The 23,030-nt window shown below is 39.4% G+C and overlaps 1 protein-coding gene across 7 annotated transcripts in view; it reads left to right on the plus strand.

The window, feature by feature from the left end:
* The window catches only part of JMJD1C (jumonji domain containing 1C), a 180,795-nt gene that overhangs the window by 127,653 nt on the left and 30,112 nt on the right, over nt 1-23,030 (plus strand). For 6 of the 7 annotated variants that reach the window (XM_039345598.1, XM_039345597.1, XM_039345599.1 and 3 more), the window contains 3 exons: nt 15,665-15,770; nt 20,873-20,997; nt 22,834-22,977. In XM_039345598.1, the coding sequence (XP_039201532.1) occupies nt 15,764-15,770; nt 20,873-20,997; nt 22,834-22,977 (276 nt within the window). In that variant the 5' untranslated portion in view covers nt 15,665-15,763. Of the gene's footprint in view, nt 1-15,664; nt 15,771-19,083; nt 19,114-20,872; nt 20,998-22,833; nt 22,978-23,030 lie in introns of those variants that run through there. The other variant, XM_039345601.1, reaches the window with a different exon arrangement.

The following is a 23,030-nucleotide window of genomic DNA, read 5'->3' on the forward strand; positions in this document are numbered from 1 at the left end:
AGCCTAGACATTCCCTCCCAGGGGGACATGAGGGCTTTGGTATGTCCCATCCATTGGACTCTACAGCCATCCTGCTGGAGAAGGGGCGTTGTCTTACCTGAACGCCTTTTCTCAGCAGGATGATGTAGAGTCCAAGCCCACCCAAAGGTTAGGTCTAGGCAGGGAAATAATAAAGACAGGGAAATAATAAAGAGCTGCAATGTTAATTCCAACGAAGTTTCTCGCCTAAGTCAAAACTGGGGTCACGCCCAAAGGAAGGGGTGTGGCCGAAGTTTTTACCCAGTCTGCCAGGCAGGAAGGCCGTCATAGAACCCTATCCATTGGACTCTACATCATCCTGCTGAGAAAAGGCGTTCAGGTAAGACAACGCCCCTTTTATGACTGGTGGACTTCAACTCCCAGAATTCCTGAGCCAGCATGGCTCAGCTTGGAAACCTCTCCCTTTCCCCTCAGCATGGCTGGCTCAGGGATTCTGGGAGTTGAAGTCCACGAGTCATAAAAGAGCCAAGGTTGCCTAGCCCTGGTCTAGAAAGACAAAATACTAAGTGAATCTGGCTTCCCCCGTTGACTTTGCTTGTCGGAAGCTGGCTGGGAAGGTCACATATGGTGATAACATGATCTCAGGATGCAGTAGCCATCATAAATGCATGCCAGGTATCAAGTGCTGAATGTTGATCACATGACTGTGGGGGGGGTGCAGCAATTGTAAGTGCAAGGACTGATTGCAAGTCACTTTTTTCAGTGCCATTATAACTTTGAACAGTCACTAAATGAATGGTTGTTAGTTGAGGACTGCCTGTATTTTATTTGTTTTAACTGATTTTAGTGTGTGAAGAATAAACCTTAATCTTAATTCTGTAAATACCATTTAATTATTTTCAAGGACATAAAGCCTTTGCTGTGGCTTTATTAGACATTCCAGCTACTTTTGGGGGGGGGTGGCAGCTTTTTTATCTGGATTCTTATGAGTTATGATCAGTAAATGTTCATGTCATGTGTCTAGAGGATGTAGAGCATTTTAAAAAGATGCAAATTCAGTTTTCATCTTAGTGGAGGAGGCCATTTCTTTCTTCTAAACTTCAGTAAAAGATGAGATAAAGCTGGATAAAATGCCAGAAATCATTGACACACCCTCCTTTCACAGGTTTTGCTGATGTTAGCTAGCAGTTTAGCTTGTGTATGACATATAGTATACGTTGTCCATGAGGTCGCGATGGGTCGGACACGACTTTGCAACTAACAACAACAGAGTTGGTTTATTTGACTCTCTACAGATATTTTTGAAACTCTTTTCACCTTTTTATTTGGTATTAGTATTTAATGTAGAAATTGCTTCCATAGCCTATATCAGAGGTCCCCAACCTTTTGGGCACCAGGGACCGGTTCTGTGGGGAGAGGTTTTTCCACGGACCAGAGGGGGCGTGGTTTTGTGTGCTGCCTGCATCTCTGGGATGGGGCTTTGTTTGTTTGTGCGGACCAGTTGCTGGCATGCCGCGGCACCATACTTTTCCACGGACTGGGGGTTGGGACCCCTGGCCTATATCATTAAAAAGCACAAGGCAATCCCAGCTACTTGTTATTAAGATTTGAACATATCTACCACTGTATCAAGTTTCAAATCTGGATGGAGAATAATTGAGAAGGAATAGGTTGCCTAGCAGATATATTCCATTTGAAACTGAACTGAAAGAAAACAAACTAGAGAAGGTTAATAAAGTGTCTTTTAAAAAAAGATTGAAAGCAGGCTTCTTATTCATTGAAGACTAAACGAAGTGTGATGAGTTAGCCATTCCCATTTCTGTTTAGGTCATATCTGCAAGTCTCCATTCTTCATACCAACCTTGTGAGTTTTATTTTTTGCTGGAACCCCAGATCCATCAACTGGATACAGTAGTTCTGGGAAAATGCAAGTGGGCATAAGCAACATTGTGAACAGATTTATAAATACAGTATAAAATCCAAACCCAACTGTAGATAAAGAATCCTGACAAATTCATATCTCAGTGTTATTAAATAAGGAGGCTTGTTTACCCAGACATATATATGTAGCCTTCTGTCTATCCTGCTTGAGAAGGAATTGATTTTATTCTTCTTCATATACCTGCCAATTTTATATAAAATTTAGTTTGTAAATTTGATTTGTATTATTTTAATCCCAATTACATATTGTAGTTGAATACTCAGCTGATTATATATAGCTTATAAGCCCCCCCCCCCAGCAAATAAATGAATAAATTATTAAATAATAAATTCTACTTTATAAAAAGTAGCTAATGAAGGGGAACAAATCTCCTTTTCTATGTTACATTCTTTAAAGCAAGATTTTTTTCAGCATCCCATGACTCCCAGTTTATCGTAAGCTGACTGCAAAAAATGCAGTTCCTGCTTTCTGGTTTGTTTTTTTTTTTTTAAACAGCTTTGTGGAGTACATGTGGGTAATCTTGCAACTTTTCTTTATTGCAAAGAGATTTTTGAATCTCATACTCCAGCATCGTTTTCGGCCACAGTGTCCCTCTATTCTAGAAGAACCTCAGTTCGCCATGATAGTTTTTTTCCAGATTTTACCCAGTTCTATATGCAAGCCATAACTGTCATAATCCTCATCCACCAGTAGGTGTCAGCACTGGTTCATTTTTCAAATTTTAGCCCTCCATAAAAGGTTCAATTTTCAATTATTTTTTTTTTTCTTCTTGGGAAAAATTTTTCTCCCTTTCAGGAAAATTGATAGGTAGGATAGAGAAAATTGATGTTCTTACCCAGATTCAAGCACACTGTTTACGATCAGCTTAAAATAGTGCTTTTCACTTCGGTTGCTTGCAGCTTGGACTAGACTCTGAAGTCAAGCTAGTCTTTCTCCTGTTGGTTTCTGGAAGGCTTCTCCTAGACCGATCGGATCAACCGCCGTCTCTCCAAGGTCCCGAGATTTCCTTCATTGCCACCTCTCCGGGGCGGCTTCTGGTCCATTTAGAGTCCCCTAACAGGAAGAAACTCAGCTGGAGGGCACGGAGTCCCGAACCCCTTAACTGCTGTGTTGCACACAGGACCGGAAGTCTCAGTTCGCCATGATAACTCACCGGAAGTCAATAGGTGGTGTGATGAGAATGCATGTTTGGACCTTCATTTTGGGATAAATGTAATAAGATCACAATTATGACAAAGGAAATATTTATAGGGACTGCCTAATGGGCCATTACACAGAAGGGAGTTTAATTGATAAATACTAAATTAATGGTATTTGACAGAATATATATATATATTTTTTTTTTTTATTGAAATTTTTCAAAAGTTTTACAAATAAAAATCCACCCCCCCCTCCCCAACCACCCCACCCCCCCCCCCGACTTCCCAGAACTGAATATAGGATTATTTAACAAATATTTTAAAAATAACATTTGCAATTTATAAAATAATTAATAATAATAATAAAAATCACAGTAATAATATATATAATAATAATATACATAACATAAACCTTAAAATGAATAATATATACTAAAAAAGAAAAAAAAAATAAAAATAAAAAGAGAAGAGAGAGAGAGAAAGAAGAAAGAAGAAAGTAGACAAAGAATAAAGCATATATATATATAAAAAAAAAAATATATGAATAATAATACATAAAAAATGTATATATATAAAAAAAGAAAAAGAAGAAAGAAAGAAAGAAAAAACAATCATTACAAATTATAAAAAGGCTAAATAATATTTTTCCATATCCAAATTATGTTGTATAAAATTTATCCATTTTTCCCATACCGCAAAAAATTTTTCTTGAGATTGCTCCTTTAAGAAAGCCGAAATCTTTGCCATTTCTGCCAAATACGAAACTTTATGAAACCATTCTTGTAAAGTAGGCAAAGATTCCTTCTTCCAATATTGTCCTATTAACAACCTAGCGGCTGTAATCAAATTTAACATCAATATAACCTCCTTAGCATCACAGTCAATAACAATACCTAGTAAAAATAATTGCGGAGTAAATTTTACCCTCCTTTTAAAAATTCTTTGAATATTCCACCATATCTTAATCCAAAAAGCTTTTATATGCTTACACGTCCACCAAATATGGTAATAGGTAGCATCCAAATATCCACATCTCCAGCATTTCGGCTGTAGATTAGGGTACATAATGGACATTTTCTTTGGGTCAAGGTGCCATCTATAAAACATCTTATAAAAATTCTCTCTTAAGTTTTGCGCTTGTGTGAATTTAACATTTCTTATCCAAATAAGTTCCCAAGTATCCATTGAAATCGTTTCACCAATATTCTGTGCCCATTTAATCATACAATCTTTAACTAGTTCAAGTTCTGAATCTAATTCCACTAAAACCCCATAAACTCTCTTAATATGGGTTGGCCTTTGATCTCTTACTTGTTTTAAAAAAATTTCATCTTCTCTAAGCCAGCCCATTTTACAATCCATCTTCCATCTATCCACTATTTGTCTATATTGGAACCATGAATAAGTTAAGTTTTCATGTGTTAACTCTTCCAAAGATTTTAACTGCCAGTCTTGGCCATCCCATCTTAATAACTGTACGTAAGAGACCTTGTCCATATTTACCCCTTTCCTTATACCTTCTATGGCATGCCGAGGTATAGCCCATAATGGTATTTTGAAGTCACTTTTATAATACTTTCTCCACACTCTTAGCAAAGAGTTTCTTATAATATGAGACTTAAAAACCCAATCCACTTTTTTATTAAATATTAAATAGGCATGCCATCCAAAAAATAGGTCCCAGCCTTCCAAATGAAGTATTTCTGTATTTGTTAAATTCACCCAATCGCTAATCAATGTCAATACTACAGCATCATAATACAATTTCATATTTGGTACCTTGAGTCCACCTCTCTCACGAAAATCTTGCATTATTTTAAGTTTCACCCTTGGTTTTTTCCCTGCCCAAACAAATTTATTAATACCTTTTTGCCATTCATCTAAATTACGTTCGTTCTTTAAGATAGGTAACATTTGAAACAAAAAAATAAACTTTGGCAGGACATTCATTTTAATAACTGCAATTCTGCCCATAAGGGATAACTGTAAATTATTCCAGTTTTTTAAATCCTTCTGTACCTCCATCCACAGCTTTTCATAATTATTTTTATACAATTTTACATTAGAAGCAGATAATGTAACCCCCAAATATTTTACCTTATCAACAATTTCAAAGTCTGTTAAGTTAACTAAAGCCTGTTTATCACCATTAGTCATGTTTTTAGCTAATATTTTGGTCTTATTATTATTAATTTTAAAGCCAGAAACACGTCCATATTGTTGAATCAATTGTAATAATTTCACCACCGAAGAAACAGGTTGAGACAAAGTAACAACCAAGTCATCTGCAAAGGCTCTTAATTTATATTCTTTTTTATTAATTTCTATTCCTTTTATTTCTTGAGACTCCCGAATTTTAATCAACAAAATTTCCAGTGTTAAAACAAACAATAACGGAGACAACGGGCATCCCTGTCTTGTTCCTTTTTCTATTACAAAAGCCTCTGACAAACCCCCATTTACAATAATTTGAGCAGTCTGTTTTTGATATATATTGGATAATACTTGTAATATATTTTGTCCAAAATTCATCTCCTTGATTAAACACAGCATAAACTGCCAATTCTCCAGCAGGATGGCTGTAGAGTCCAAATGGATGGGTTCTATGACGGCCTTCCTGCCTGGCAGACTGGGTAAAAACTTCGGCCACACCCCTTCCTTTGGGCGTGACCCCAGTTTTGACTCAGTCTCGAAGCCTGGTAGAAGTGCGAGAAGCAGCTCTTAGGAAAGAAGAGTTTTCACAAAGAAAAGAATATCCTCTTCCAGTTTTTTTTTTTTCCTCCCCTTTTTGCAGCAGGCAGGGATCCCGGGCAGAGGAATAGAACACCGACGCCTCCCAGCCAGGATCGTCGGAGTGGTGAGAGGATCGCCAGGGCGGTTAGCCAGGGGGGCTCGGGCCGGTCAGTGGATCTTCCGCGGATCCCGCCAAACAGCTGTTTGGCGCGGGGACATTTCCCGGACCACCCGCCGGGCAGCTGAGTGGCACGGAGGCCACTCGGTCCGGCGGAGGAGCTGAGGCGCCGTTCAGCGCCAAACAGCTGAGCGGCGCGGGAAAACAGAGCGCTGATCAGCTGAGCGGCGCGAGAAGCGCAGCGCGCCCAAACCGACCGGCAGAGCCTCAGCGCCGTTTTTTCTCCCCCAGCGGAGAGGCACAGCCCCCTTAAGGACAAAAGAGCCATTCAAGCCGGTTAATTACCCTATTGCTGGCTATTAAAGACCCGCCATTGTTGGAGCCTCGTGGCTCATCCGGCTACTATTGGGAGGCGGGGCTTCCTCCCATTCGCCATTTTAAACAAGCAGTTTAGCCGCCGCTTTTTTCCTTTACATTAAGACACTTGGGCAAGAGGAAGGAAGAGGAATAAAAGATTAGAACCTCTATCAGTTCTGAGCGTGGTCTGCTACCACAGCCACAGACCGGGGGAGAGAGAGATATAAACTGTACTTTTGTCTGGACTAGGTGAGGAGGTGAGGAGGAATATTTTTTCTTTTCCTAACTGTTCCTATAGTGACCTTTAGTCACTGCCTTGCAGGATCTTCTGTCCAAAGATTCCTGTCTGTCCGGCCATTGTTTGTATAGGCAGAAGAGGGCACAGCCCCAAGCATCTGCATCTGATCTGCGTATCTCATTCCCCCTTTCCAGGCATTGCCTACTCGGGGTGTCTGGCACAATGGCAGACAATGTCTCGTATTCAGTCACACAGGTCCCTCAATTGTCCCCCCCACAGCAACAACAAAAACGCAGATCTTCTGAATCAGAGGTGGGGGGGAAGAAGAAAGCTAAAACAAAGCACCTTTCTCAGAAGGGACAGTCCAAAACGGCTGAGCGAGAGGCTTTGAGGAGACATTTGGCTTTAGAAAGGCAAATTAGCAGAGCACAGAGAACCAATGTCAATGGGACAAATTTGGTTTCCCCTGTCCCAGGGGTGGCACCCAGCACAGAACCTACTGCCGAGGAAGTGCTCAAGACTTGGTCTCCTCCTGGGGAAACTGAACAGTTAGATTCCTCCAATCCCTCCTCACCAGCTTCTTCACCCGACCACACTCCAGCGCCTCACCCCAACGACAAGGCGCAGGAGAACATATGGTCGGCACAATTTCATGCATTCATGCAGGATGCATTCTCCCAGTTCATGGCTTCTAAGGGGCAAGTGGCCTTTCACACACCCCGTAAGGGACGGGCTAGGCCGCCCCCTACCAGCATCTCTGAAACTTCCTCTCAATTGGGAGAGGGTGACTCAGTAGACCTGGACATGTCAGACATGCCCCTCTCGGAGGACGAGGAGACCGCACCTGAGCAGGCGACAAGCTCTGGCCTCTTTAACCCAGCGCTCCTAAAATCACTCCTGATAAAGGCAGTTTCCACAGTCAACCTAACATCAGTACAGGATGAGAAGCCCTCAACAAGCAAGGAGGCCAATCCTCTATTTGCCAAAAAGGTTCCACAGGATAAGTACATCCCATGTGCGGAGGTCTTTATGACCACGCTGGAGGAACAATGGTCCTCACTTGCGAGCCCACCGGCACCTAACAGCGCGGAAAGAAAGCTTTTCAACCTATCTCCCTCCTTCTCTAACATGTTAGAGGTTCCCACTGTAGATAACCCCTTGATCTCATTATTTTCTACCTCCGCGATTCCAGGAGACATGGCGGAGGTCTTGAGACCTGAGGAGAAGAAATTTGAACACTCCCTCCGGCGTTCCCATATGGCCGCAGCCTGGGCGGCCAGAGCAGCCACTTCATCATCATTCTTCGCGAGGGCCAGTATCATGTGGCTGAGGGAACTGCAAGGCACGGTGCCTCCAGACCAGGTCAGAGTACACCAAACATTGGCCAAGCTCCTCGCGGCCTCTCAATTCGTGTCTGACGCTTCACTGTACGCAACAAAGTATGCGGCAAGGTCCATTGCGGCCACAGTGGCCTCGCGAAGGCTACTGTGGCTCAAAAATTGGAAGACAGACCTGAGGTCCAAATGGCGTCTTTCGACGTCCAAATACAGTGGAGAAGCCCTGTTTGGTTCCATTCTGGACCCACACGTCAGCGAAGGCAGAGACAAGAAAAAAATCCTAGTGCATCCATCAAAGAAGTTAGACAGGAGAGGCAGTCAGGACTTCCGGAGACAGGGCTCCCGCCCAGGAAGCCCCTGGGAATGGAGACAGCCCTTTCGATCAGGGCAATCCTGGGACTGGCCCAGAGGCTCACGATCCTTCTATCCGAGACAGGATCGAACCCAGGATCGCCAAAGCCCGGGAGCCAGAGGCCAGTTCCAGTCCAGACGCCCATATAGGGGAGCGGGAGGCAGATCCTTTAAGCGTACCAAGTGACGCCAAACAGGACACTCCCATCGGGGGTCGGTTAGGAAACTTCATCGAGGTCTGGGAGCAGACCACCACCGACGCCTGGGTCTTGGAAACGATCAGGCATGGCCTGACCTTAGACTTTTGTTCTCCCCCACCAAGCCGGTTCATCAGATGCCCCATCTCCAGAAAGGTACACAAGACGAGGCTGATAACTTCGGCCATAGCTCACCTCCTGTCAATTCAAGCCATAGAGAGGGTACCAAAGGAAGAGGAGGGAAGAGGATTTTATTCCATCCTCTTCGTTATTCCAAAGACATCAGGAGGGTGGAGAGCAATATTGGACCTGAAGGGCCTGAATCATTTCATAAAGTACAGGAAGTTCAAGATGCACTCATTGAAGTCCATCCTAGCCAGCGTCAGGGAAGACGATCTATTATCCTCAATAGATCTCACAGAGGCGTACCTACACATTCCCATCCATCCCAGCTACCGGAAATTCCTCAGATTTACCTACGCGGGCCGGCATTACCAATACAGGGCCTTACCCTTCGGACTATCTTCAGCACCAAGGGTATTTACCAAAATCCTAGCTGTAATAGCAGCCCATCTCAGGCTGATGCCGGTTCGCGTACAGTTTTATCTGGACGACATCTTGATTCAGTCCAGATCTCAGGAACAAGCAAGGGCAGATCTCAAGACCACGATCCGAACCCTACAGGGGCACGGATTCTCGGTCAATCTAAACAAGAGCCACCTCATTCCCTCAAGGAGACTGCAACACCTGGGCGCGGTGATAGACACGTCACAGTGCAGGGTATTCCTTTCCCAGGAGCGACTGATCAGCATATCCAAGCTAATCCACCAAATTCAAAAGATCAGGAGAGTGCCCTTGCTACAACTCTCGAAGCTCCTGGGGAAGATGATATCTTGCATGGGCATCATCCCATGGGCAAGGCTCCACTCGAGGGAGTTGCAGTGGTTCCTCCTACCCTACCAGAGGAGGAACCTCAGCACCTCCAGCAGGAGAGTGCCGGTACCAGCACAGGTGATGAAATCACTAAAATGGTGGCTATCCCCCATGACACTCAAGGGGAGCATATTCAGGGAACCGAACAGGGTCACGCTCACGACAGATGCGAGCCTGTTCGGATGGGGAGCCCATCTGGGGACCCAGATAGCACAGGGCCAGTGGGGTCAGAAGGACCTGTCACACAGCATCAACTGGCTAGAGCTCCGGGCCATACACCTGGCCCTCCGTCATTTCTCACACCTAGTAACGAGGAGGCACGTCCTCGTGCTTACAGACAATGTAGCAGCCAAGGCGCATGTAAACAAGGAGGGAGGAACGAAATCAGTGGAACTAATGAAGGAAGCATTGGCTCTGTCTCGGTGGGCAGAAGCCAATGTGAGTTCCATCAGAGCGGAACACATCTCAGGGGAGACAAACACCCAGGCAGACTCCCTGAGCAGAGCCAAGGTGGACCAGTCGGAATGGCGTCTGGACCCGGCTCTCTTCGAGGAGATCTCCCGGAGGTTCGGACAACCGCACCTAGATCTATTTGCCAACCACAAGAACACACAGCTCCCCAGGTTCTTCTCCAGATTCCCGTCCCCGGGATCGGAGGGAACGGATGCTCTCAGGTGCCGGTGGCCGGCGCAACTCCTGTACGCCTTCCCACCGCTGCCACTAATACCGGCAACCATACGCAAGATGATCCTGGAGGGCGCAGAAATGGTCTGCATTGCCCCTCACTGGCCACGGCGCCCGTGGTTTGCCGACCTCGTGGACCTTTCGATATCACCTCCGTGGAGGATCCCCCCGGACAAGGTAAAACTCAGTCAGGGCAAGCTTGTACACCCAGATCCCCAGTGGCTACAACTAGCCGCTTGGCATTTGAGCGGCAAAGCTTAACTAAACAATCTTATTCTGCAGGGGTGATATCGATCATACAGGCATCACGAAGAGCGTCCACTAATAGGATTTATGACGCTACGTGGAAGGGATTTTGTAGGTGGTGCGCTTCGCTTCACCTAGACCCGACCGCAGTATCTATTCCCAATATCCTAGATTACCTACTGGAGGGTCTTAATAAGGGCCTGTCAGTCAATACTATCCGCAGACAGATATCGGCCCTCTCAACTGTACTCTCCTGCGACAACTTAACTTCCCTAGCACAACATCCAGCGATTAATGCCTTTTTAAAAGGGGCGTCTAACACAAAGCCCCCAGTCATACACAGGTACCCGTCCTGGAACCTGCCTAGGGTCCTTCTAGCCTTGACATCTGCACCCTTCGAACCTCTTGAAACATGCTCACTCCATCACCTATCACTGAAGGTAGCTTTCCTTGTGGCAATTACTTCAGCAAGAAGAATCTCAGAACTAGCAGCACTGTCAGTAAGGAAGGATCTGTGTACCTTTTTCAAAGACAGGGTCGTTCTTAGACCAGACCCGACCTTCATTCCGAAGGTAAATAGCATCTTTCACAGATCTCAGGAACTTTCGCTTCCTGATTTCTGTCCAAGACCCAAACATAGACTAGAACACAGATGGCACAAGCTGGACGTGCGGAGAGCGCTGTGTTTCTACGTGAAACGCACCTCGGCTTTCCGAAAGACTGAAGCATTATTTGTGTCCTTTCAACCAGCAACTATGGGAAAGAAGGTATCTCCTTCCACCATAGGCAGGTGGATCAGAGCCTGCATAGCGCAGGCCTACGTCTCACAGGATTTGCCAGCACCCACTCAGGTGACTGCTCACTCAACTCGGAGCGCAGCTACATCTGCGGCGTGGCTAACGCAAGCTCCGGTGGAAGAGATTTGCAGGGCCGCAACCTGGTCCTCACCTTCGGTTTTTATTCGACATTACCGTTTAGACTCCCTAGCAGCAGCAGACGCGGCTTTTGGCAGAAGAGTTCTTCAACAAGTCGTATCTGCTCAGAGTTCGGTAGCCTAGACATTCCCTCCCAGGGGGACATGAGGGCTTTGGTATGTCCCATCCATTTGGACTCTACAGCCATCCTGCTGGAGAAGGGGCGTTGTCTTACCTGAACGCCTTTTCTCAGCAGGATGATGTAGAGTCCAAGCCCACCCAGAGGATAGGTCTAGGCAGGGTTATAATAAAGATATAATAAAGAGCTGCAAGGTTAATTCCAACAAAGTTTCTCGCCTAAGTCAAAACTGGGGTCACGCCCAAAGGAAGGGGTGTGGCCGAAGTTTTTACCCAGTCTGCCAGGCAGGAAGGCCGTCATAGAACCCATCCATTTGGACTCTACATCATCCTGCTGAGAAAAGGCGTTCAGGTAAGACAACGCCCCTTCACTTGATCAAAGGCTTTTTCAGCATCCAAAAATATCAGGCCTGCAGAGACTTGGTTATTCTTTTCTAAATACTCTAATAAATTAATAATTTGTCTAACGTTATTCTTCATATACCTTCCAGTTATAAAACCCGATTGATCCCTATGTATAAACTGCTGCAAGATCCCCATAAGCCTGTTAGCTAAAATTTTTGCAAAAATTTTGTAATCCACATTTAAAAGAGATATAGGCCTATAATTTTTAGGCAAAGTAAGATCTTGACTATCTTTTGGAATCAATGATATAAATGCATTACGCCAGGATGGAGGGATCTCTAACCCCTGTAATAAATTATTAAACAGTTCACACAACGGTTGAGTCATCTCTTCTACTAAAGCTTTATAATAAATAGATGTCAACCCATCCGTACCCGGCGCTTTGCCCAATTTCAATTGTTTAATAGCTGTAACAATTTCTTCCTTAGTAATTAAACCATTAATCTTTTTTTCCTGATCTTCTGTTAATTTAGGAAAGTTAACTTTGCCTAAATAATTATTTATATCTGTAATTTGAATATTAGTACCCTTATATAATTTTTGATAGTATTCTAAAAAAGATTTCTTAATCAATTCTTTCTGATAAACCAATTTACCATTATAATTTATTTTATCTATATTCCTCTGTTTCTGTTTTTTTCTTAACTGATAAGCCAACCATCTCCCTGGTTTATTAGCATTACAAAATGTATTTTGTTTCATAAATAGCAAATTAGTTGCAGCTTGATCAGCCATCAGCATGTTAAATTGTGTTTTTAACAATTTTAAAGCTCCTTTAACCTTTTCATCTAAGGGATTTGAAATTAAAAGTTTCTCTTTTAATTTAATCTCCTCTTCCAAGTCTTTCCGTTTCTGAGTCTGTTTCTGTCTATGCAAATTATTCATTTTTATCAAAATACCACGCATAAAAGCTTTACTTGCATCCCAGACCATTGACATTGATGTTCCCTTGTTCATATTTAAAGTAAAATATTCCTTTAAACATTCCTTTAATTTATGAACATTTTTTTCTTGTTTAAATAAATTCTCATTCACCCTCCAGGATCTCCTATCTTCCTTCTCTACAAACAGTTCCATCCAAACTGGACTATGATCGGACAATGTCCTAGGAAAAATTTTTACATTCTTCACCCTGTTGTATAAATCTGTTGTGATCAAAAAGAAATCAATTCTTGAGAAAGATTGGTGTCTATCTGAGAAAAACGTAAAATCCTTTTCTTCTTGATTACGTTCACGCCAATAGTCTCTCAATTCCCAATCTTCTTTCATATCAAAAAAGGCTTTAGGTAATTTAGCCTGTTTAAAAAAGGTAGAAGAGCCTTTTTTGTCCATTTGTATATCTAAGACACCATTCCAGTCTCCCATTAAAATCACAGATCTATAGTCCAACAAAGTTATTTTCTGATGTAGTAACCTATAAAATTGCTCCTGTTGCTGGTTTGGTGCATACAACCCCACAATAAGAATTTTCTTGCCATATAAACCAAGTTCAAGCATAACATATCTTCCGTAAGGATCTGATTCTAACAAGGTAGCGGATAAATTCTGTTTAACATAGATTACCACACCCCCTTTCTTCCCAGGGGCGGGAGATACAAAATGAGATCCCAAGCGAGGATTATTTAAATATTTTTGATCTTTAGCTGTAATATGAGTTTCTTGCAAGCAAATAATATCATTGTTATGTTGTTTCAAATAGTGGTAAATTTTTTTTCTCTTTTGAGGAATGTTTAATCCATTAACATTCCAAGACAGGAGCTTTGCCATCTCCCTTGGCCTTCAGCCTGGAGAAGATCCGCTCAAATTCTGCTGCTGATGAATATATAGCAGAGCTTTTGGGTCTTGCTCCTCCCACCGGCACTGAAACAATTTGCTGAGTAGATTCTTCAATTTCTTTTTCTTTTTCTTTTTTCTGTTGTTCTTTTTCTTTACGTTTATGTGCTGCACGGGTCATTCTCTGTTCTTTAACCTCTGGTTGAGACATCCATACCACCTGTCCAGCAGTCATCATCCCTGTACCTTCAGATTTCTGTTCCATCTCTTTGTCACTCAAGACTTTATGCATCATGGGCAAAGGAGAGCCTGCTCCCAGGACCGTTTTATAAAATTCCTTAGCTTTAGCAACTGTATTAAGTCTATAACGTGTCCCCGCATGGCTCAAAACAATGCCCATCGGAATCTCCCATCTAAATGGCATTTGTCTTGCTTTAAGTTCATTTACTAAAAAAGCAAAATCTTTTCTGCTTCTTAAAATTTTAGGTGGAATTTCCTTTAAAATAATAATATCTTGGGCAGCAATCTGAAATCTTTTATTATAAAAAGTTTGTAGAATCTGATTTCGCAAAGACTTCTTAGCAAAATATATCACCACATCTCTAGGCAAATTCCTCTGTTTTGCAATCCAAGAATTAACTCTATAAATTCTTTCCACATCCCCACGTAACTCTTCTTTATCAATATTCAAAATAACAGCCAAGTCATTAATCACCATTTCCATCAAATCTTGAGTTTTATCTTCTTTCAGACCCCTTATTCTCAAAGCATATTCCATCTGTCTATACTGGAACATAAGAATATCATCTTGTGAAGTCTCCACTTTTTTCTCCATATCTTGAAATTTATAATCCAAAAGTTCAACTGTTTCTTCAATTTCCTCTACTCTGGAGTCCAGCTTCACAACCACTGAGGCCATTCCAGATAGAGCTAGAAGTATATCATCCCTCAAAATAGCATTATTCTGTTCTAAAAGCTCCTTCATCTCTTTCTTCATTTCCTCCTTAGTTTCAGATTTATTCTGGTCCAAAAGTTGTTTCATTTCCTCCCTAAACTGTGAGACAGCACTTACCATTATTTCTTTAATGTCTTGTGCTGATGTGCCAGATGGGGGAGGTGAAGGTGGAGTGGATTTAGGTTGCTGCACTGAGGGTATTATTTTAAGTTGTTGTTGCACAGTAGAAGTAGCAGGAGAAGAAGTTACTTTAGAAGCTGCAGTAGCTGGTTGTCGTTTTGAAGCCATTTTAATTTATCTTCCTTTCTTCTTAAAAATACCGATAAAAATAAGTAATCCAAAAAAAAATTAAAAATAAGATAAAATAAAATAAAATAAGATCAATCTAAAAGTCCCCAAGAATAAAAAAGTAAAAAAAGTAAAAAAAAAGCAGTATTAAACAACAATTCAGCCGATCCGTCTTTTAAAGGAAAAAAAACTTTCAAAACGCCATTTTACTTTCACTCTCACTTTTCCGCCCGAAAAAAAAGAGAAAGCTCAAAAAAATAAAAAAAAATCAGCAGATACTAAATAAACTAAATAAACTAAAAAAAAAATAAAATAAAGCTAAACTATAAATAAAATCCTTTAAACAGTTCTGTCCGGTTTAAGATTACTCACGGTTTCTTTAAGTACGGAGATGGTAGCGGCGTCTCGCTTTGTTTCCGAAGAAACAAAGACAGCTGAGAGGCGGAGAAGGCAATGAACTCCGAGGGAACCCTCTTTCTACCCCCCTAAAAATAAAAATCCAGGGAGAGTTAAGAGGTTCTACCTCTATTCATGCGATCTCTACCCCTTCCCTTCGCCCGGGAAGGGGATTGCGAGCCGCGGGCCAGCTGGTAAACGCTGTGCTCCGCGGATCTGACACCTTCTCAGGAGGACGGCTACAAAGTAGCCGCCATCTCCACCGCTTTAACCACCGGAAGTGTCGACAGAATATATATTGATGTAGGTCTTTTTCCTACATTACTTAGCTTCTTTTGTAAATAACAAAATCCAAAACCATTTTTTATATTCACCTCAGATTTTTATAGTATCTATATTCTAAAGTTTTTGGCAAAAGTAATACAGTAAGACATTTTCTGTCACCTGTCTGATTTTTTTTTTCAGATTACAGTATTTGCATCAAATAATTGAATAATAAATGGTTACTAGGTATAACGTAGTGTTTTTCTGTTTTCTTTAGGATGATATAGACAGTTTAAACCCAGTTCTCAGGGATAATCCGCAGCTTCAAGAGGAAGTAAAAATCTGGGTGAAGGAACAAAAAGTTCAAGAGATTTTTATGCAAGGTAATTTTGAGTAAATATATCTGTTTGTCATTTAATTAGATCCCATAAACACTCATAGTGAATGATAACTTTTAATTGTTTAAGTTATGAAGTAGACTTTACAGTACTACGTGTTCCTGGATCTGTGATTTCCTATACGGTGACCAGATTTAATGGTTTGTCATTTCTATTGTTTGTACTTCCCTTCCAGATGTATAGTATTTTCAAATGGTCAGGTGGATCTTAAACAGTCCACTTCATTTGATTAATGAGATCATTTTTACTAAATAGTATTGTTTTAAAAATTATTTTAAAAAATATTTTGGACTTGAAAGTTGTGGTTAAGAAGGAAAACTAAGTATGCATTAGCAGTAGTTTGTTTTTCTAAATTAACTACCAAGTTTGTGCTATATTTAAAAGAGAGAGAGAAAGGTGCACACATTAAAAGAGAACCAGTGAATTGTAAAGGCTAAGGTGGTGGGCATAGAGTAGTAAGATTCAGGTTCTAATCCTCCCACAGTGACAAAGCCATCTGGGTGATTTGGGCCAGTTATACCCTCTCTGATCCCTGAACAGTCTCAGGTCCTATGAGAAACTGGCTCAAAGACAGAATCTTTATCATCCCATGCATTCATAGTTTTGCTGTGTAATATAGGAGAATGCAGCAGAAAACAAATCCTTAGAGTTTGGGACAGATTAAGGGAAAAAATATTTCATCTGTTTCAGCTCAAAACACACTCTTTTCAGTTTGAAACCCTTGTTCCATATGCATTTCAGAAATGCTTTCTGCGTGAAGTAAGTCTGTTTTAAAGTCTTGTGCTTCTAAAATGCTGCCAATAGAAATGAGGCAGATTGTAGTGAGCTCAAAGTGGGGTGATTTAAGGTCACAAGAGTTTGAATCAAAACACTTTGTATATCCCTACCAGACAATCTGCAGCTACCAAATGGTCTTGCAAAACGTATACTTAAGGAACCTGGAATGCTTTTTTAATGTATTTATTTCCTTACTTAAAAATATGAACTCTCGTGGATCAGATGCAGTATCTGTCTGGACTACCATGTTTTCCATATTGGTTAGCCAAATGTTTCTGGGAATTCACAGTATTTCATGTAAACAATATATATATATATATACATATACATATACATATACATATATATATATATATATATATTGTGCACACTTCCAGTGGCTGCCATTAATGGCAAATCTTATGTCTGAGAAATTGTCAGTATCAATTATTTTTCATGGAATTTCTCCCACATTATTGATCTGTGCGTGACAGCTGAGCTCAAGAATTCTCATTTAAAAGTGTGCCTAATCTTAAATAGTTAAAAGAATTATGAACACATACACCATTTTCCAGCCAGTTAAAAACCTAATTAGTAGGCTTGTGCAATATTTCAGATTTCATTCAGAAGAGTTGCTTTTAAATATGAATGCAGCATCTGTCTGCAACTCATTAAAATAGATTCAGGGTTGTATCATTGTTTCACGATTGCACAGTTACACTTAAAACCTCCCACAGCAACCACACTAATGTAGAACCAGATGGAGTAGCTTTAATATGTAGAAGACAGATGCTATGTTTGTTGTCTGACATGTTCCAAAGCACTTCTGAATCTGAAATATTGTTCAGCCTAATTAAAAACTATCAGGAAAAATTTTAATTTCAATTTGTCATTACAATATCTGTGTTCAATCATTGAAACCAGAACCATTGAGATAGGAGTGAATAATAATTTATATACCTTTCCCTAATAGCCAAAACCATTTTCCATTTTGGCCAACAGTATATATTTGGGTTTGTTTTTTTTAATCCCATATGTTAATTCTTTTGCGGACGGAAGCCGGATGATGAAGAGACAGTCAACACATAGACAGCTCCATCAACTCCTTTGGTTTTTTTTTATATATTTGCCTCCTGTTATTTAACACCCCCCCCAAAAAAGAAGATGAACAATAATTAACAAATAATAAAGTATTAAATCCAAATTTCCCTGTCAGTGGATATCAAAGAACAGCTCAAGAACAAATTTTCCCCCAAAGGCAATAACAGAGGTAAAAGAAATGAAGTACGTCAAAACCCAACAAAAAGTGACAAAAACACTCTGAACATTATTCTGTTAAAATTGGCACTGAGAGCTGTACTTGTGTAATATTGGCAACATAGTCAAGGCCATAATGGCTATAACTCTTGGAGACTTGCAGTCTCACCAGTAGGGAATTCTGGGAATTGCAATTGGTTGAGTAGGCAGCATGCTAGTATCATACCATTAGCCTTTCTAACCCACTATTTCAGTGGTTTCAGAACATGGTTCTTTGACTTCCATATTCATGAGCTAATTTAAGGAATAAATAACTACTTACATTATATATGTAGCTTTTTATAATATAGCTTATGACACTGATACCTATAAGGAATTACAGCAGAGATCATACATATTTTTAGAAATCATTCTTTGTTTTTTAGTCAAAATGAAAATTTAAATCTTTTTAAAAATAACATTCAAATTACAAAATTTCAAAATTGCATTCCCCCTTTTCTCCCCTTTTAAATCTGTTTGTGGTGATTTTTGGAAGAAAATGCAATTGTGATGCAACGTTAAAGCTTTTCAGGATTCCTATCTCTTGAAACGAAATCTTTCTGCAGATTCATCTTATCCATTTTATTCTTTTGAACCTAGTTTGGAAATTAATTTCTCCTTAAATTTTTCCTCGGTGCATTTCCCACTGTCATTTGCTGTTCCTCTAGGAGACTGGAATCCTTCCTTACCTATTTCTTTCCTTTTGTTTTTGTTTTTTTATAATTAGAATTTAAAAATTGAGAAGTAACATAGGAGCAGAAACTGACAAGGTAGTTCACAGAGACTGTTAAAGGAAACATTACTTACAATTCATCAATAATATTTAGGTTGAATCTGCACGGAACAAATGCTAACTTGAACTTCAAATCTATAAATCTAAAGGAGCACTGCTAATTAATGTGTGTAATCTCTGTATCACACATTAATTTGTATAGAACTTTTGCCTTCGTTCTCCAGCCGCCTAATTTCAGAAAAGCATTGCTTAAACACTGTTATAACAACAGTGAGTCCTCAACTTAAGGTCCTGGTTTAATGAACTTCAGATGGAACAAACCAAATTTCTGTCCCATTTACCAAATATAACAAATAAATCTATTACACTCCAAACACTCCTGACCTGGCAGTTAATTTTACATCATTCACAATGTCAGGTCATTTGTGTAATGACATAATTAATCCAGATTATATACATTACCACAAATGACATAATTTGTAATTTAACAGACATTCAGGAGTAATGGACACCCCCTCTCCCCACTGAGTCTGATAATCTAAGGTAATGTGGAATCTTGACTTTTTTGCATTGTGCCTTTAGCATATGTTGTTTTCTATTTGCTGATAAGCTATCCTTTTTCTATTTTGGTTTGTTTTCTGAGATCTTCCAGATATCATTTTCCATAATAATTTTGGCTGAAAATGAAATATGTATGAATCAAGAGCCTTGGCAGTCCCTAGCTGAATTTTTTGGGGGCTCAGGTATTAATTAAGCAGTGTCAGGCCCACTTAGAGTGCTAGACTACCAGGGCCATCACTTACATTAAGAAGACTAAAAGGAAGCGTCCATAAAATGACAGAAGTCAAGCTTGACTTGAAGGAAATGTTTACAATAAGAAAAGGAACATAAATAATGGTTTGGACCTACTGATTTTGAGATTGCTCTTTCAACTCTTACATATCTTCCCTGTGCTGATACTGCTAATACTTTAAACATAATACATTGCACCACATAATCCCTAGGCATATAGAATATCAGCGTTGTCTGCAAGCCATTCATTGGATAGTCTACAGAAGTAATAGCTAATGGAGAAAAGAATCTGGAAAAAAAATCCCTAGAGTATATTCTAGACTAATACATTTATCTGCCTGTGTAAGATCATATTGCAAACAATTTTATAAAGAACAATATAATAACATTCAGTACCTTGAACAAACTCTGATGCAGTTACGTTGGATATAAATAAACATTTATGGTGTAAGTTGTATTTGATTGTAACAGTTTCTAAATTGTTTATTACTTTTCTGAATCTGGATAGATGAATTCAAACAAACTTAAATATAGTTATTACATTAACTTAAATCTTAATAAGTTAAAAAGTGAAGATTGGTTAAGAAACAACTAGCTGTTTCATTCCTTGGATAGAAACTTTGAGGTAAGTGATTCTGCGCTAACAAAATATGATAGTCCCAGGCCTATATACCACTCCTTCATTAGCCATTGCTAAAGTTGGTGGTACCCCAGATAGATGTAAAAATACCAAAATAACTTGAAGATGAAATTTTAAAAAAATTAATTATGAATAGTGTGGCACAGGGAAGCAGTTTAATGAACCTATTTACAATAAATAAGAATAATACTGTAGAAGGATAGTTGATAAAAAATATATAACTTTTAAAAGTGTGATTTATTCATGCATGAATTTTAAATTTACTTCTAAAGTAAACTTGCTTCAACTGACATATTTGAGCTAATACATAACTTACAAGTTATATATTTAAATTTATGAATGTAATATTGTTAACAGCACATTTATAATGGAAAGAAACAGAGACTGCTGAAGGTAAAAAAAAATTCTGTAGTCGATTTTGGGGGAATCTTGGCAGCTGTGTAAACCCAGACTTCAGGGACTAAATTCTTTCTATATGAAAGTCATATGTTTTTAGTAACATACAGTATGTTGGACAGCTTCTGTTCATAAAATTAGGCTTGTTTTTCTATTCAGCATTTTGTACTTAACATATGAGTACATTTCACGCCCACTGGAATCATGGCTTGCAAAGATTTTTATTCTCCACCACCACCCTGGAAACTTAGCACTCTATACATACATCTGCCATATTCTATCAATATCAGGAACTATCAGCGCTGAATTAAAAAAATAAATGGTAGCCTTTAAAAAGCATGATGGACATTGACTTTTCATTACTTAGGGTTGTTTTTATAATATAGTTTAACCTCTACTGCATGCACTTCTAAAATTAAACTCTGTTGGAATATTATTTCAATAATCCTCAAATGTTATTTTCATTTTTTGAAGGTCCTTATTCTTTAAACGGCTATAGGGTGAGAGTATATAGACAGGACTCTGCCACCCAATGGTTCACTGGTATAATTACTCATCATGATCTGTTCAGTCGCACTATGATTGTTATGAATGATCAGGTAATTATTTTTTTCTCTACTGAAATTGTTCTTTAAATGTGCATCAGCGCTGAAACTAGATATGAATGTGTGACATAATTGGCTTTAGATTGATTTTGTATATACACTGTTTTTAAAAGAGTGCTTAATAGCTTAAGATGAAAATGATTACAGGGCTATTTATTTTAATTTTAAAATGTAGATCTTGTAATTGGTAATAATCTAGAGCAGGGGTATCAAACTGCTGGCCGGTTTCATACTGGAGCTGTGTCCACTCTATTGCCAGCAATAACGAAAAAGCTCCGTGACGTCGTGAATTTGACATGCCTGATCTAGAGTTTTATTAATTGTGCCCTGATTAAATATAAAAAATTCTTGGAACAAAAGCAGATTGAAGAACTATTATAGTAATCCTTGATATTCTCAGCATAAATGAATAGAATCCCAAAAAAAGTTGCCAACAATGGTTTTGTCACTATGGTTGTTGGACATCTCAGAGAATTTTTAAAAGGATTGGTTGACAGTTTAATTATATTGAATTCAAAATAACTGAGGGAACACTTTTCCATATGATACTAATTTAATAGCTGTACACTTGCTAATATCATTTGGGAAGACTAATATGGATTAAAGAGTCAAATGATATTTTGCAGCATATGCCAAACATTTGCAATTAATAATTATATAAAGAATCATAAACCAATCAATCATGTGACTAAGCAAAAACATTATGATACAAAGACAATGCTAGCCTGAATTTTCAATAATGGATAAACAATATGTATGTGGGTATTTTTGCTTTTGAACTGGCTTTCCATCAGTGTAATAGAAAGATTGTTCACCATTACTCAAGGGAGTCAAAGTTCAAAAACTGAGAGATGTTCTGTATCTATGAGAAATGTCCTTTTTCAATTTCTTTTTTCTTTTCTTTTTCTGTTTTATTTGTATTTTTGAAGCAAATTTAAGAAATGAAGAATTTGGGCAGGTTGCTCAGTATTATAAATTCATCAAATCTAATGCTATTAGATAGGTATAAAGGCCAATATAACCTTTCATCTAGTTTCATTTTAATGCTGATTGATAAGGATGTAAGGTGTCATTAATGACTCTTTCTGACTTAAACCAAACACATTTCACTTCCTGCCTTTATACCTTAGTTTTATTTTACTCGGATTATGACCATACATTCAGCAATGTTCAAAGTTGTGATGGTGCTGAAAGAGGGCAAATTAAGATAGGTCCTTGGAGTAACAGCCATCGCACCATTCCCACAGTCATGTAATCGTAATCTGGATGTTGCTCAGTTTGATTACGATGTTGCAGCAAGCCTTAGTCTAGGGGTGTCAAACTCGCAACGTCACATGACATGTCGCAATGTATCGCGAATTTTGCCATTGCCGGCAATGTGGTGGGCGCGGTTTTGCTATAATGCACCCAACCCACGGGCCAGCAGTTTGACTCCCCTGCCTTAGTTATATGATTTGAGATTTCAGATATTCCCTACTGGTTTTTTCACAAGCAGAGTTAATGGGGAAGCCAACTAGAAGCCAAGGTTGCATGAAGTCCTCACTTAACTGCCAGAACTTTCATGGCTAAGGGATGTAGCAACCACAGTGCTTAGCAAAGTAACTCCTGGTCTGAAGGACAACCTGTACAAGAATTTCCCATTTACAATAAGGGGTGAAATCTTGGCAAATCCCTGATTTAAAAGAAAAGATGCCATTTTCATTTTTTTTTTTTTTGTAAATTTTATTCCTTTAAAACTGTCCTTTTAAGCTGAATTTGTGTTTCCAGTTGACTTTCTTTATAGAAGATATAAATAGAAAATGATTATATTTTTTTCCTCTAATAAAACAGGTATTAGAGCCACAAAATGTTGATCCGTCTATGGTTCAGATGACCTTTCTAGATGATGTTGTTCATTCTTTGCTGAAAGGTGAAAATATAGGCATTACGTCACGACGCAGGTCTCGTTCCAGTCAAAACAGCAACACAGCTCACGTAGATATATTTGATTTTTAAATTACATTGTCATTTTTTTTATGTCTGTATGT

This window comes from Crotalus tigris, unplaced genomic scaffold (genome assembly GCF_016545835.1).
Source record: "Crotalus tigris isolate CLP2741 ecotype Arizona unplaced genomic scaffold, ASM1654583v1 scf7180000017968.19369539983:2297261, whole genome shotgun sequence".
In the NCBI taxonomy this organism is placed as follows: Eukaryota; Metazoa; Chordata; class Lepidosauria; order Squamata; family Viperidae; genus Crotalus; species Crotalus tigris.